General features: G+C 37.7%; 1 protein-coding gene across 6 annotated transcripts in view; it reads left to right on the plus strand.

Moving 5' to 3' along the window:
- The window catches only part of FHOD3 (formin homology 2 domain containing 3), a 375,803-nt gene that overhangs the window by 328,616 nt on the left and 31,895 nt on the right, over positions 1–15,292 (plus strand). For all 6 annotated transcript variants that reach the window (XM_071454950.1, XM_071454935.1, XM_071454930.1 and 3 more), the window contains 3 exons: positions 3,847–3,966; positions 4,466–4,627; positions 14,871–15,061. In XM_071454950.1, coding sequence (XP_071311051.1) covers positions 3,847–3,966; positions 4,466–4,627; positions 14,871–15,061 — 473 coding nt within the window. The remainder of the gene's footprint in view (positions 1–3,846; positions 3,967–4,465; positions 4,628–14,870; positions 15,062–15,292) is intronic.

The following is a 15,292-nucleotide window of genomic DNA, read 5'->3' on the forward strand; positions in this document are numbered from 1 at the left end:
CCATTAAAGCAGCTCTCTCCTCTGCATATTCATTTTGTATCTGTGCACATAGATGTGTATTGAAAAATCAGTATAACTGTGTGATATGGATTCTAAAAAGTGAAACGTGAAAAAAGTTTCACATGCTTGTGAAAATTCCTTACGTTTACGTAGCAATGGTTATTTAATGAGTTGTGCGACAGTGGATTGATTTGCAGGTGATACTGTCAAGATTACTCAACATTTATTTAATTTTCTTAGATGTTAGGATATGCAATCACACAAATACTCAGGATTTTTACTGGAATGTTTTAGTATTAGCCATTTACGTTTCTGACTTGTATAGCAAAATACTTGTATCTGGCATGAATACTTTTTTGCCAGTTCATTCTGTTTTGTTTTCATTTTTTTTCACTCTGGTACAGCTATTTATTCTGCTTTGAAGTTACCACAAGGCTAAATTGTACCTTTCATGTAAGCTGAGCTAGCAGTACTTACTAATCTCTGCATATACCTAGAATTTCTAGAGTCCTCTCAATCAAAAAGCAACATTTGAAGCACCACTAAAAGCTAAAGAAATTCTGAGTTTACTTTTGCCACAAAGTTAATTTATTGCCAGCTAAAATTCATGTAGAATGCATGCTAGTACAAAATGTCTCAAATACTTAAATTACTCAGAGAAGCAACAGCTGTAGGGAAGACAAAACCAACATTTTTGTCCCTGCCTCAAGGTAGATAGGACTAAGCACAGTACTTACCATAAAATGGTAGAGGAAGTAACATGTGATAAGTGTGATAAAGTATGAGAAGCATGTGATAAGCCTAGCAGAGAAGCATAGATAGGACAGACAGCTTGGGTCTTGGATGAGGACAAAGAAACAGGGTCAGACATCAGGAGTGCAAGGCAGAGTGAGCACCTGGGTGTCTCCAGTTACAAAAGGTTAAGGTCAGAGTTCCAGGTAATCAGTAAATGTACATGTTACTTGGACTGAAATAAGATACTGTGATACTCAGTTTTAAGAAAATGAAGTAATTTGCATTAGTGATTATGATGATAAAAGAGACCCTTGAGCTGCTAACATTCTTCTATTCTTGAAACTATGTTTTTGCAGAAGATCCATCTGCAAAAGGGCAAACACTTCATGAAACATAGGTCCCAGAATCACTTAAGTCCACAGCTTTGCCTTTCTTTTTTTGTCCGGCATTTGCTTGATCTTTTCCTTTTGATTCTTATTTTGTAATAAGGAAAATTCATAGCAGTTCAGAATGCACTCCTATTATTTACCAAGTCCCACATACATTTTATGTAAGATATGAGTGCTATTATTTCCATGAGGCTGGAAGTTTTAGATGGTCCCCATTACCACCAGTGTGAAATACCTGAATTATTGGTAAGACCAGGCTTCTCATACGTGAGACTCTTCTGCTAACCTGCCAAGAACAGAGTTCTGCCTAAGTAGCTTTTAGCTTCATCTCTGACAACCTGAAAGAAAAGAATATTAATTGTTCAAGAAATGGGTTAAGTGATACATTGTTTATGTTCATTAAAAGCTTTTCAGGCATAATAAGAGAAATAATCTTTCTTAGCTTGAATTTAATTAACTGAAGCAAGTAGGGGGTACATTTGTAGGGAGCATCCTCAACCTGTGAGGAGCTGAACTGGATGAATAAATATTCACTCTTTGCTCTCTATAGAATATTTAAAATGAAAGAAAAATGAATGAGTGTTAACTTAAATGTTTACCAAAGGTCATTAGCAGAACAATAATTTCCCTCTCCTTTCTTTTGGGATCCTAGTTTAAATGCACAGACAGAAGAGGTTAAAAAATTGCACTGTGTTGCTACTCATTCCTCATATGAAATTACTTATGATGCAGATATTGTCAAATTCTGTTATCTCAAAGGGGCTGTAAAGGTCTTAAAAAAGGAATAGAAAAAAAAAGAATAGGCACTTTGGGTTTTTTTAATTAAGATCACTGCAGACAAATATATCCTTTTTGCTGACAACTTAAAGGATCACAAAATTAATAAAAGCAGGTGTAGAAATGAAAAAAGTACAATGAGTTGAGTTCATTTGTGCATGTCCATCAAACATTGAATCAGGCATTATAAGATGCCTTTCAGACAAATTCTGGACCAATCTTCAAATTTCATTCAAACCTAATTTTTAGCTGAAAAATATAAATGTGGTATCCAAAGATATGAGGTAGCTCTACCTTATCTATCTGCCTTCTTTAGGTAGAAGGTGAGTTTTATAGGAAAAAAGAGTGGGTAAATTTGAAAAAATCAGAAACTTGTCTGATTGTTCAGTATCTTGCACACTTTTTAAATTTTTTTTAAATCCTACAATAAAATAAGAAATAAAGAGTAATTATAAATGTGTACTATATGCAAAAAAGTCTAAGATTAGATAACTTGTCTAAATAGCTCAATGAAGGGCTCAGTATGACCTGGTTTGGAAGCCTCTTATGCCACCTTCTTATTCACCTGGAGAATGTTTTAAATCAGTCTCTTAGCAATGTTTTTTGGCAGGTTCAAAATTGAGCTAAATGAAATAGTTCAGAAGCCCATGTTTACCACAGATTCAGAGCAGTTTGAGTCATCCTATAATGCAACAAAACAAACTAAATCAACTCTGACTTTAAAGCAACTCAAAGAATACTGTGCAGCAGTATCATTTTAATTCACTTTGATAAAGTCTTGTATTATTTAGCACCTCTCCTCTGATGTATAAACTACTTAGCTCACTATCATCTCTTAATTTGTCTTGAATTTTCCATATTCTTTTCAAGAGACAAATTTTTCTGTAGGGACTAGAAATATATTTCTTTCATCTTTTATGGTAAAATATCACTACAGTTGTTGAAGAAACCATTGTGTGTCTCCAAGAAAGTGAAATTCTCAATTACTTTGCCTCTTGGTCTAAAATAGCAGCTTAATTTTGGCTTCTTGGCTCATAAAGAGTATAACAATATGGGAAATTGGGAAAAAAGTCTCCCTGCCCATGGCACAGGGGGTGGAACTAGATGATCCTTAGGTCGTTTCCAAAACAAACCTTTCTATGATTCTGTGAAAAGAATGCTGCTCACGGATGTTAGAATGGCATTTGAAGATAGAAACAATGTGAACAGTAAGTGTGCATACAAAGTAAATAACCCTGGGCCTCACACGGAGACAGAAATAAGTTCTGACAACTCAATTACCCTCACTCTCTTTCTTTGAACTCTCTGGTGCAGTTCACTTCCTGAGGTAATGGAATAGAATTTATGATTTCAAGCCTTACCAGTATGCACATCTATATTCAGATAACATGTGTAGGTGGAAGATACATTAAATTAAAATATTGAAATGAGACTATTTGTAAAGCTTGATGTTTACAGCAGATTTTTTTTCAGTTTTAAATTCTCACAAGCACAAAACCATATCTTAAACACAGAAATGGCTATTCTTTCAAGAAAGCTGTAGGGTCAAGCTACAAATTTTAAGTCAGCAAGGTTTCTAACTTTTTTAATTTGTTGTTCAAATATTAGAAAAAAATACTTATATGAAGGTTTTTTTAAGTTGGGGCTTGGGTGTGTTCATGGATTTAACTGAAATTCAGCAGCATTCTCCTGTTTGGAACCACAGGATAGTCCCCAGGACAAGTAAGGCAGTTGCATACATAAAGGAACAACAGTAGGAAAATATTTTATGTACTTTTTTTGCTGTCCTTGCATGTGATTTATTAGCTGGAACATGGAAGAAAGCCAGCACACATGGCCAGTTTACACTCTGCAAGACACCAGTTCAGGAACTTTTTGCAGTAATTAATCTAAACCATAGAATTAAAAACTAACCTTCACTGTCTTGTTTCTGTTCTTATGGTAGGAAGTTGCAGAACCACTGCTAGACCTGAAGGAGGGAATGGACCAACTGGAGCACAATAAAACTTTGGGATTTATCCTTTCTACTCTGCTAGCCATTGGGAACTTTCTGAATGGAACCAATGTAAGCCTGATGTCCCAGCATTTCCCCTGCAGCTTTTTACCTTCAAAAATACAGAAGTCAAAATCATTGTGAAAATTGCAACCCGCTATTTATTTTGTACCAGAAAAGTAATTTAGGTGAAAAAACGTGCTTTTATTCTGTGTTAGGGTGTTTTGTGTTGTGTCTAACCTCTTTCAGCATAATCTGAAGGAAATGTGGAGCTAAGCACTGTTCTAGTGTAACTCCCTTAAGTGTAGTATTGATGCTTTGCATTCAAAGTGTGAGAACTATGTCATGGGTCATTTCACTGCAGATGAACTGATTTTAGGCCTAATCTTCAGCAAGTTAAAAATTACTGAAAGCAGTGAGTTTCCTCTCCTGTAGGATTCTTCTTCTTTCCCCTCTGCCCCTGATTGGTCATCATTTTTGTCTACTAGTCTACATGAGAAGGAGTAAGCATTTTATTTTTAATGTCTTCTTTTTAATGTCTTTATTTTTAATGTCCTTTTTTTCATTGCAGGCCAAAGCTTTTGAGTTGAGCTACCTCGAGAAGGTTCCAGAAGTCAAGGACACAGTGCACAAACAGTCCCTCCTGCACCATGTCTGCACTATGGTGGTAGAAAAGTTCCCAGACAGCACTGATCTTTATTCAGAGATCGGGGCCATCACTAGGTCAGCCAAGGTATGTCCAGTAGGTAAATACATCTCTATGTGCATTTTTTATAACACCTCTTTGAAGTGAAAGATTTAAGATTTTATTCTATTCTCTTCTTTGATTTTTTGATCCTCTCTGGTTGCAGCACTATTTATAAATGTGTGTTCATTGTGTCATTTGCACTGAGTTTCAAAGATGCCAGTACTCCCTCTTCTGAACTTTATTTTTGCCTGTCACAAGGCTCCCTCATCAGTGCACTCTTAGGCAGCAGCCATTGGTTGTGACAGCCATGTTAATGTTATGTACATTATTAATGTACATAACTATTAGGAACTATTTTCAAGTTAAAACTTTGACCAGTATCTTCAGGTTCATTTATTCTGTGGCTTGGGGGAATCTCGTTTATAAAGCAGATGCCTGATTGTATTTTAAATCCAATGGAAGGAATAAATTTTTTACTAATAAAATTTGTCTCTAGAATTAAAGAGTCCTTGAAATACTCGGTTTAACTCACAGAATCACAGAATTGCTGGGGTTGGACAGGACCTCAGCATATGACTTAGTCCAACCCCGTGCTAAAGCAGGTTCACCTAAAGCAGGTTGCAGAAGAAAAGTCCAGGTGGGTTTTGAGCATCTCCAGAGGATCTCTTGAGATCTCCTTAGGAGTTAGGGAACATAAATAGAAATAAAGGAATCTTGTCAAAAAATGGTAATTCCCTAGTTAATGCATAGGTCTGGTCAATGGCTCAGTATGGTATGGAGATTATAACTGCTATGACCAGGCATGATAGGAACACTGTAAACTCACTCTTGAATCTCTCAGAGTGCAAAATTTCATGAATAACCCTTAAAAATAGTACATTGCTTGATTAATGGAGTAAACATGGGAGATAGCAAACATAAAAATTCTCTTTAGGAGTCATGTCTCATGGAAATGGTAATAATTACAGCAGATAATTATTGTCCTTCTAGTCTGGTGTCTTGATTAAGACAGTGGCCAATACCAGCTTCTTGACAGAAGAGCACAATAACTTTCTAAGGGAATGAAAGATTTCTCCTACAAAAATGTTATTTCATGAGCCATAATTCTCATTATGTGCATCAAATAGAGGAATGATTTCTTTTCCAAAGGCCACCTTATTTGGATATTGGGAGAGGAGCTGGAGAGTGTGGGGGTAAGCGACTCTGTTTGCCCCTACAACCCAGGACATCTGTATAATACAATACTTTATTTTTAACTGCAAAAATGAAATCTTCTTTTGGCTTCTAGTGCAGTTCTTGCAACAATGAATTCATAATCTTTTTTTTTTCTGCTGTTCAATTTGCTGGTTTCAGGAATTACTGTCTGAATATACTGAGCAGTAAAAATATTTTTTATTTCTAATGAACAGAATAACTTGGGTTGGAAAGGATCTCTGAAGGTCATATGATCCATCACCCTTTTCAGTGCAAGACCAGATTAAACTAGGCTGCTCAGATCTTTGTCTAAGTCTTAAATGATCCTTTTATATCTTTTGTTTATGAAACCATTTTCACACTTTTCCTTCATCTTACTTTTTAGAATGTGTTAAACAATAGTAAGACCAGTATCCCAGCCTCTCCTTATCACTGTCAAATCTTACTGTGTTTGTCCACTCTGCTACCTTTTGTTAGATGTTCTGAGGTTTTCTCTGTGTTCTTTGACTGCTGGTACCCTTTGGACACCCACTGTCCCGGTGCAGTTCCCAAGGACAGCCAGGCAGTCTCCTGAGCTGACAGAGCATTCAGAACTCCCAATGGAGTCAGATGCTGCCGTGCACTCTGCACTGCATTGCAGTCTGCAGCAGTGACCATGATCTGCTGAAGAAGATTTACTGCTTATCTCTCAAACCCCTGATGATCTTCAGTCAGGACTAATCTGAATAATTTCCTGCCATCTGTAGATTTGACCCTCTGGATGTGCTTCCTTGTTTCCAGATAATTTTGAAATACAAAGTAGAAACCATGAGACGCCTGCTCTTAGCCCTGTTACCAAATGAGAATCGATGTGTATTCCTTCTTTTCTTTTGCTCTCTTAACCTCACAATTCATAGGTGGCCTCCCATGAGTCCCTTGAAAAGATTTTGAAATTTAATTTTCTTACTTAGTCTTATCTATTTCCTATTTTATAAACATTCAGAATATAGTGGTTATTTTTATGTATTAAGTTTCCTGTCACTCATTCTTTCGCCAAGTTACCAGATGCAGTAACAAAACCTGGACCTCTGCACCAACTTTGCTGCTTTTCTAGGGATAGGCAAAACTTCTACTATCCTTTTATTCTCTAAGTTACCAAGTATAGTTTCATACATATTCATGTTCATTTTAGCCAGTGCTTCAATTTCTAGATTTTAATTGATGTCATAATTACTGTATTCTACTTGTTTAGTTCTTTCTAAGATATCATCTCTCTCCAACATGTATTTCTGCTAGTAAGGTTTCAAACCTTACTATCAGTTCACATCTCTTAAAAATATAATACAGAAAAAGGAAAGGAGCACCAGAGTAGTTTTTTCCCCAACATCCTCTGTGGTGAAGCTGGATGAAAAGAAGTAATCTTGCTTCCCTTCTCTAATTTTTGTCTTCCTCAGTTTCTTTCCTCCCCAGTGATCCAGGACCCCCTACATTTTTTTTTTTTTTGGTACCATAAAGGAATTTGTGGCTTTTCTTTTATATCCTTAGATATTTTCTCTTTAGATTCCATCTCTTTTCTCCTAGTTTTCCTCTTGTACAGCCTATGTTTAGGCTCTGGTTTATTGCCTTCAGTGAGTTTGGTTTCTCATGTTTGGAAGATTTTAACTTTCTATTGTGTTTTTGGTTTTAATTTGAGTGATTCTTACTTTTTTAGCATTTAGGTATATTGTTTTCTCATTTCCTGTTTCTTCCCTTTGCTAAGAAGTTATTTCCCTTTTTTCTTAGATTGGGATCAAAATTCTCACCACCATGTATGGTATTCTCCCAAGTGGTTCTTCTATTTTTCAGTCATAGAAAGTGGAAGAAAGCTTAACCTACTGCTGTCACTTAAAAAAAATTTAGGTCTAAGAGCGTGCAAAATTGAGCACAGTCTTTCAGTCTGTGGTTTGCTGATCCAGTGGCCCTGCCCAAAGCGGACGAAAATCCAAAAAGGCCAGACAAAATCACATTAAGAGAAATTATAGCCTTAACCTTCCCCGTGTCGCCCAAGGTCTCCCTCCTTGGGATGTTCCTGCATGTGTTAAACCACTGATGGATTTCTGTAACAAGCTCTATTCCCACTTGATCATAGCTGCCACAAATCAGAGAGTTAGGATGTGGAAGCCATCCAAGCTGCCCTCTTCAAGGGAATGTTCACAGACAAGGCGAAATCTTGGTTTAGGAAAGCTGACAGGAAAGGAGAACTAATATATCACTGTGGATTAGGCTGTATTTTGAGCTCTGTTTTGCCTACAAACATCTTTCAGAAACCACAAAGGCTAAACAATTTCCATCCTGTAGATAAACAGAGATGCCCCTTCCCCTGAAATGCACATCATAGAAGAATTTCCTGAGCATTAGTTCATGAAAAAACCCAAAATCATAAAGAAAACAGGCTGCCCCACCAAAAAGGAGCTAGAAAGACCAGAAACAAAATGGTATAGTTATTGCAAAACTTGTTGCTTTTTACTGAAGGACTGGAGTCATAAATAGCACCAAAAAAAAACCACACAAGTGAAAAAATTAGAGAAAAAATACAATTCTAGATTAAAAAAAGCATTTATAAAGTCACGCACAGCACTGATTATTTAGTATCACATGATTAAAATCACTTATCTTTTTTATTTTCTTGATATTTTAAGTTGCTTTTTCACTGAAGTTGTACCAAAACTGATGTACCCAGTACTGAAGCAGACCCTCAGATTTCTGCAGTTAAGATCGAGTGTTGTTCCTAGAAATTTCCTTAAGAAGTGGTTGCCTCAACCCCAATATCTCCTCTGTTTGTGAATAAAAAATGCGTCCATATTAAAAATGTTCATCTTCTCTCTCTTACCCAGAAATATTTCCCCTGTGCACCTGAAAACTGGCCAGCTCTATAGATAAACTATAATTGTCATTTTCTTCCCCTGATTTTAATTCACTTACAAGATGTCAAACTTCTGGTCTGGTTTTTTACCCCTGCAGCAAGACACTTGGGCACAGGACACTCACAACTACTAAGCAGTGGAGAAGCAGGCAGGCTTTTAAAAGTAAGAAATAGGAAATGTTAGCAACACAGGAGGGGACAAGGACTGCTGTTAGGAAAGAACGTAGGATGAGCCTAAGGCATACACAGGGGACAAGGAAGCCTGCAGCAGCCTGCCCTCCAAGGACCTTAGCAGGGAGGCATAAGGAGGCAGGAGCTGGCTGGAACAGAAGTGATATTTGACATGCTGTAGCTTCCGCCTGATACAGTGGAAAGCAGAGAAAGGATAAAAAAAAAAAACCTAAACAAGGTAGGGGAAAATCATGTTGCCTCCTGTACTCTTTCAGTGTGGTTTCTCATGTCTCACTTGACAGAAAGTATTTGTGTGCAGTTATCGTTCAAGTATGTTTTCCCTACATTATTTCAAACAAAAATAAATGCCAAAAGTCAAATTATTTTCCATGGAAAAAAAGTCCAGGAATGCAAGGTTTCTTGCAGTCATTCCTTGTGATGCCAGCAGCTGCCTCAGATCATGGCATGGGCTAGCAGGAGCAGAGGTGAAAGCAGAGCAGGCAAAGGCAGATCCTGTTGGCTACAGAGCATACTGGGGCAAGGGGAAAGGAGTTTCCATGGCAAATGAGACTTTGAGGTTGTGTCTCAAAGAGAGCAGATGAAGTTTAGCACAGGTACCTGATGGCACTGTGGGGTTTCAATAACATTCCAGGTGATATGACTGCAAGAATTGTTGCAGGTGACATAACACTATCTGAAGGGACCTACGTCACCGCTGCCTGATATGGCTCTCCTTTGTCCCAGATTATGGGAACTGCCATACAGCATCTGCAAAAAGATCCCATGTAGTTAGGATATTGTTCAATGAAGCAAAATGCAATAGAGATGGGTGTACAATTGGGCAGACTCATCTGGTCATACCTCAGTAAGCACCTCTGCCATCTCTGTCCTGTAATTTTTCATTAGTGGGTTGATTCAGGTGCTCTCATTTCCAAAATTATTTTCACAGAATGCCACTTCTTACCCAGGAATTAGAAATGTCTGAGCAGAACCTTCTTTATATATTGCTTGCTTAAGAGAGCTGGCATCTATCTTGGTTAAAATGCATGCCCACAGTGTGCAAGTCAGACTAGCAAGGGTCTTGGGATAATGCTTGTGACACTTGGTGAAGGAAACCAGTCTGGAAATATTAGAGGAGACAGAGTTTTGAACATACGCCACAGAAGGTCGCTGCTCTCAGATGACAGTGTGTTTGCAAGGAGCAATTCTCAGAATTTCCTTTGGCACTGAACCAACTCAGGAAAAGAGGAAGATTTCATGTTCCCTGCCAGAACGCATCCCTGTAATAATGTGAGAATGAACGGTCTGACCCTAAATTATAAACAGCTCAGACTAGACTGTGGTCTGCTGCAGAAACTATCTTGAACTTTGAAAAGAGAAAGCTTGTGTGTGGTTATGTATATCTTTCTATGAGGTACAATAAAATAGTTGTCATTTTATTGTGCATTTAAGACAACATGTCATTGTGAAAGCATCAATCTTCTCTTAAATGCACCTTGTGACTAAGAAAAAATGCAGAAATCCAGGTCTTCCTTAGAAAATAACTGGATTTTATATGTTCACCACTAAAAGAAGCAAGCTATACCAATAAACAATAGAGTATCAAACAGTAGAAATCTTATACAAGCATGCTGAGGCTATGTAATAAGTTATTCACTGGCCTTCAGAACAAAACTTTAGATACAGTGATTTTGAAAATAAGTCTTTCATCAGTTTCCATTCATTTATTTTTTTTGCGGTTTCTGCTTCAATCCACTTGTGACATCTTTGACCCTGTTGAAGAGCTGAATGTTAACACAGGAGGCAGGAAACGTGAGTGTATTTAGGTGCAGCATCTTTGACTTTAGGATGGTTTTGTATTTGCAGTGGGAGAGCTTAGCCCAAAGACTAGAGGAGATTTAGCTGGAAAAGGGAACATGTTTGTAAAGCACATTCCAGCTAAGGGAAAGCTGAAGAAAAATGACCTCTTATCTCACAGTGGCTGCAGTTGTTTGCAGTGCATGGCAGTGCATACCTGGAGTTGTATATGCTGCCCTGGGGAATATATAGTGGAAGGCAGGTTTGAACTACTGCATTTAATTCCCAAAGCAGCCATTCCTCTCTCTCCCAAAAAATAATAAAGTGTGCAATTCCTGTGTTGCCATGAGGTATTTGTGGCCACACAGAGGAATAAAACCCCAACCCAAAGACCTGAAAGGCTCCCTGATCCATGTCCTGCCTGAATGATTGGAGCATGGTGTAGTATTTCATGAATGAGAAAGTTTTAAACTTTTATACATGGCATGTGATATTGGATGGAGTTGAACTTGAAAAAAATAGGCCTTGTAAGGACCAATGTTCAGGGAACCAGAACAAGCAGGGAAGTAAATGCTGAGCCATTTGGTGGTGGTGGCAGTTTTTGAGTCAGGTGAAAAACAGTGAGAACAGAAGCTGTTTGTTCTGGTATGTTTGTTTGTAGGTCTGTCACGAGGTACTGAATTCTCAGCCCAGTGGAATGAGAAACTTGGTAGAATTCTTTTTATTTTTGTTGTTTATGGGAAAGTCATCTGCTTCTATGGTAGCAAGCAGTAAATAATGATATAAAGTGATTAAAGTGAGAGCTGCTGTTTCTGGCATGTCGTTGGAAGGTTTTATTCTTTGGTCTGAGTCATTTGTGCAAAATGTGGTGTTGTGTTAAATTGAAAAATAGGTTTTTAATTCTAAGTTGCCCATTAGTGAGTTTAGGGCAGTGGTTTGCTGAGGCTTACTCTGAGGGGCTTTTGTCACATAAACTGGCATTTACATTCTGCTGGCATATACTGTCTCTGGTTACTCCCCTCTGATCAAACAGTGTCTATAAGGCACTTCCCAGAAAACTGAACAGTGGGCCTAGCAAGAGATTTCACAGATACCAATACTTCTGAATATTTTTTAGCTAGTGTTAGTGTTATGGAGAGGAACCTGGCCAGAGGAATGAGGAACATATCAAATATGTCCCAGAACCATTTATAAAGTTGCTTTTTTTAAATTAGTTTACAAATTAAAATAAACATTTCATAGCATTTGAAAGAAAGGATTTTCCTATTTTGCATAACAGCCTAAGACCACTCATTCTCTTTCCCACAGAAAAGAACATGTATTAATTTAAAAAATTTTAGCAGGAGGTATCTATTCTGGCAGCAAGCTGCATGTCTTTTGCACATATATGTGCTGAGGAGGAAGAAGAATGTATGTTTCCACCTTCCTCCAAATCCTTGTGCCAGGTACAATATCTGTACACTACTGTCCAGCAAGAAAGCTGTACTGACTATTTCAGATTACTGCTTCCTTTTATTCAGTGGAGCATAGTTATAAAATAATGCCACAGCAATTCTTGTCTGAGTACCTCCTATGCTGAGCTCTCCTGGAGCCACAGCTCACCTGAGTTCCTTCTTAGTTCCAGCATGACCATCCACCTGCAGGCAAGAATTGGTGCATCTTTTGTTTCAAGAAAGAAAGAACAAAAAAGAGGATTCATATTTCTCTACTATTATACATCATTACTTCCTTTAGTGAAGTGTTAGAATTAAGCACATAAATCAGAAGGTGCAATCCATGATCCCTTAGCAATGCTATGTGAACTGGTAAAGAGGTAGTATGGTATTACAAATGCCTTTTTATGTTTTCTTTATGCATAACATATTGAATAATTGCCATTATTACCCCACACAAGTTTTTGTTCTCCTTATCATATGAACATGTTTGGGGATCTCTTGTAGTTGAGATTTCTCATCACTCTTACTGTTACATTTGTATATAATATCCTAAGCAGAACCACAGACCTGGAGCAGACTGAAATGTGATGGATTCTGTGTCTACACACAAAATGGGCACTGGTGAAATAGCATTTCTTAAAGTCTCAGGTGGGGTACCTGATTGAATCTGAGAAAAACTGGAACTTTAATATTTCACATGAGGATGTTTTTCTGCAAGTATATTCCTTTCTGTCCACAAGCAAGTGACCAAACACTAGAGAGCTGGCAGACAGAGATTCCATGGAGGTTTGGCACATTCTGTCAGGCACTGTACAGTTTGCCTTTGGGGGAATACACCAGTACATTATCCTGTACTGGAGCTCCTACTTTACTCCTTCCAGGACTCTACAGCTCCTGCTCGAGCACACCTGTGCTCCACAGAGGTTTATTCCAGGAGAATTCAGGTGGTGTTCTTCTTACTGCAGTCTCCTTAGGATTTCCATAGAGGACTGAATTTTTGTTTGTGCTCAAAAAACTCATGAGTGTCCTGTAGCCCAACCTGCCTGCCCCCATCCCTGCTGGAACTTCTCACTCCTGTGATTGTGCTGACTTGCTGACTGTTGGCAGATTTCAATGGGCCAGGAATTCACCACATTCCCCCCAGATTTGTTGTTCTCCAAAGATGTTTCTTGAACCCCTACAAGTCTGAAACTCAGACCTTTTCAATAGATTAAAATAAAACTCATTCTGCCATAAAATGTCATGAGTTTAAATTTCTCAGCTACAGAGGCTGAGATGCTTCCTCACCCAGGCTGGATAATTCTTACTGAGAAGGCCTAAACCTTGTCTTTTTTTTTTCCTTAAGAGGAATGCTAGTATTTTTCTCCATGTGTGTTTTAGGTACACCATCTGTGGAGAGCAGCAATGTGTTTATCATCAACAGTGAAAATACTGACCTGGAAAGGACTTTTTTTTTTTCAACATATGCATTGATATGGATATAAGGAAAGCAAATACCCCACAGCTGCTCCGCCTGCAGGGCTTTTCTGAATAGCAGAGTGGATCAAAGGATGTTTCTATTTCCTTGGGAAGAGGAAAAATTCATCACTTTATAAATCACAGCATAAACAAATCAAATCAATACCAGGAGCTTTTTAATAATAATGCATTTCTTATGGCTATTCTCAGTATAGGTCTCAGCAGTGGATGCTGCACACAGCTAAGAAGAATGAAATAAAACCTACCCCTGACACTGGTTTTCATTTAGCATTAAGGAATTAACTGCAGTATGAGACTGTAACATCCCAAGCACTGATGTGTTTAGAATCTGAGAACTAAGTCTGTACTTTATAGCTTCAGTTCATCTGAACTGTGAAGTGGTATTATAAAATCATTTTTTCCTTTCTCCAGAATTCCATAACATGGGTAGTTTTATTTTTCTCATCTGTTGTGTGCTGTGGCTGGGTCATTGATGCACTTTGTTTAGCTGTTAGCAGCACGTCCTGAGTGCCTCCTGTAAGAGTATCATGATTTGAACACCTTTTTTGGTTGATGAATAAAGGAGAAGCTCTCCCTCACCTTCTGTGGAATGTGTTGGCCTCTATCCTGATGAATGTTACTGTAAGGTGCAATCATTTATTTTAACTGTGTTGAGAGACTTTCAGAGTCATTATATGATCTCGTTACAAGCCAGTAAATTGGTATTGTATATCAAGGGATGAAAGTTAGTGCTGAGATCACTAAATAACACATACTTTCAATAGAGCTTTAAAAAATTCTGGCCCATGAATTTTGTGATTAGAACTAGATCATCTATTAACAAGTCAGTGCATGACTAGGGAATAGATCCAAGTACTTCCTAAAATGGAGAGTGCTTGGCGGGGTACAACAGTGAGCAGTAAACAGGGTATAAAAAGCTTTGAGTAGTAGAGAAAAGGATTAAGAAAAAGAGAAAGTTTTGTATTACCTCAGAAAGAACTGAGTCATGCAGTTGCTTGGTGCAAACATGAAGTTATTAGCAAGGGAAAAAACACATCACAATATTTTTTTTGTCCCTTCTTTAGATGTTGGGCCTCCACGAATAAAACCAAATATATGTGTATGGGTATTTGTTTGTTTGCAGCTTTTCTTTACTAGCATTACGTGCCTAGACATAGTGTGACAGAGAAAGCTATTTTTTATTGTTTACTAATAATTAATAATGTGAATTGATGTCATGCTGCCACTACCTTGACTCTTTCATATACACAGATTGCATTGCTTGGATATCCAGGTATACAACTGCAGTGTTTTCCCTTCAAGTGTTACCTTTTCCTTTCTCTTTTTCCAGGTTGACTTTGAACAACTCCAGGAAAACTTGTGTCAGATGGAAAGACGGTGCAAAGCATCATGGGATCACCTTAAGGCTATAGCAAAGCATGAAATGAAGCCAAGTCTAAAGCAAAAAATGTCTGAGTTCCTTAAAGACTGTGCAGAAAGAATCATAATCCTGAAGATTGTTCATAGAAGAATAATTAACAGGTACAGAATTATACTGGTGACAGCAATACCTTGATAGTAAATGACTTGATAAAATTATAAGTTATGACATCATAAATATATGTGTTTTGTAAGTGTTTAATGCCCATTCCTTCAGGAAATGTTGCTGGGTTGTATGTGGTGCATATTTTGTTATAGCCTCCATTTAAGAAACACCCCCACTCGAGAAATTTCTATATTTTTGATTTAAAAAAAGCAATCATCCAGGCAATC

The sequence above is a fragment of the Agelaius tricolor genome, unplaced genomic scaffold (genome assembly GCF_023055355.1).
Source record: "Agelaius tricolor isolate 1412-34295 unplaced genomic scaffold, bAgeTri1.0.p SCAF_2, whole genome shotgun sequence".
In the NCBI taxonomy this organism is placed as follows: domain Eukaryota; kingdom Metazoa; phylum Chordata; class Aves; order Passeriformes; family Icteridae; genus Agelaius; species Agelaius tricolor.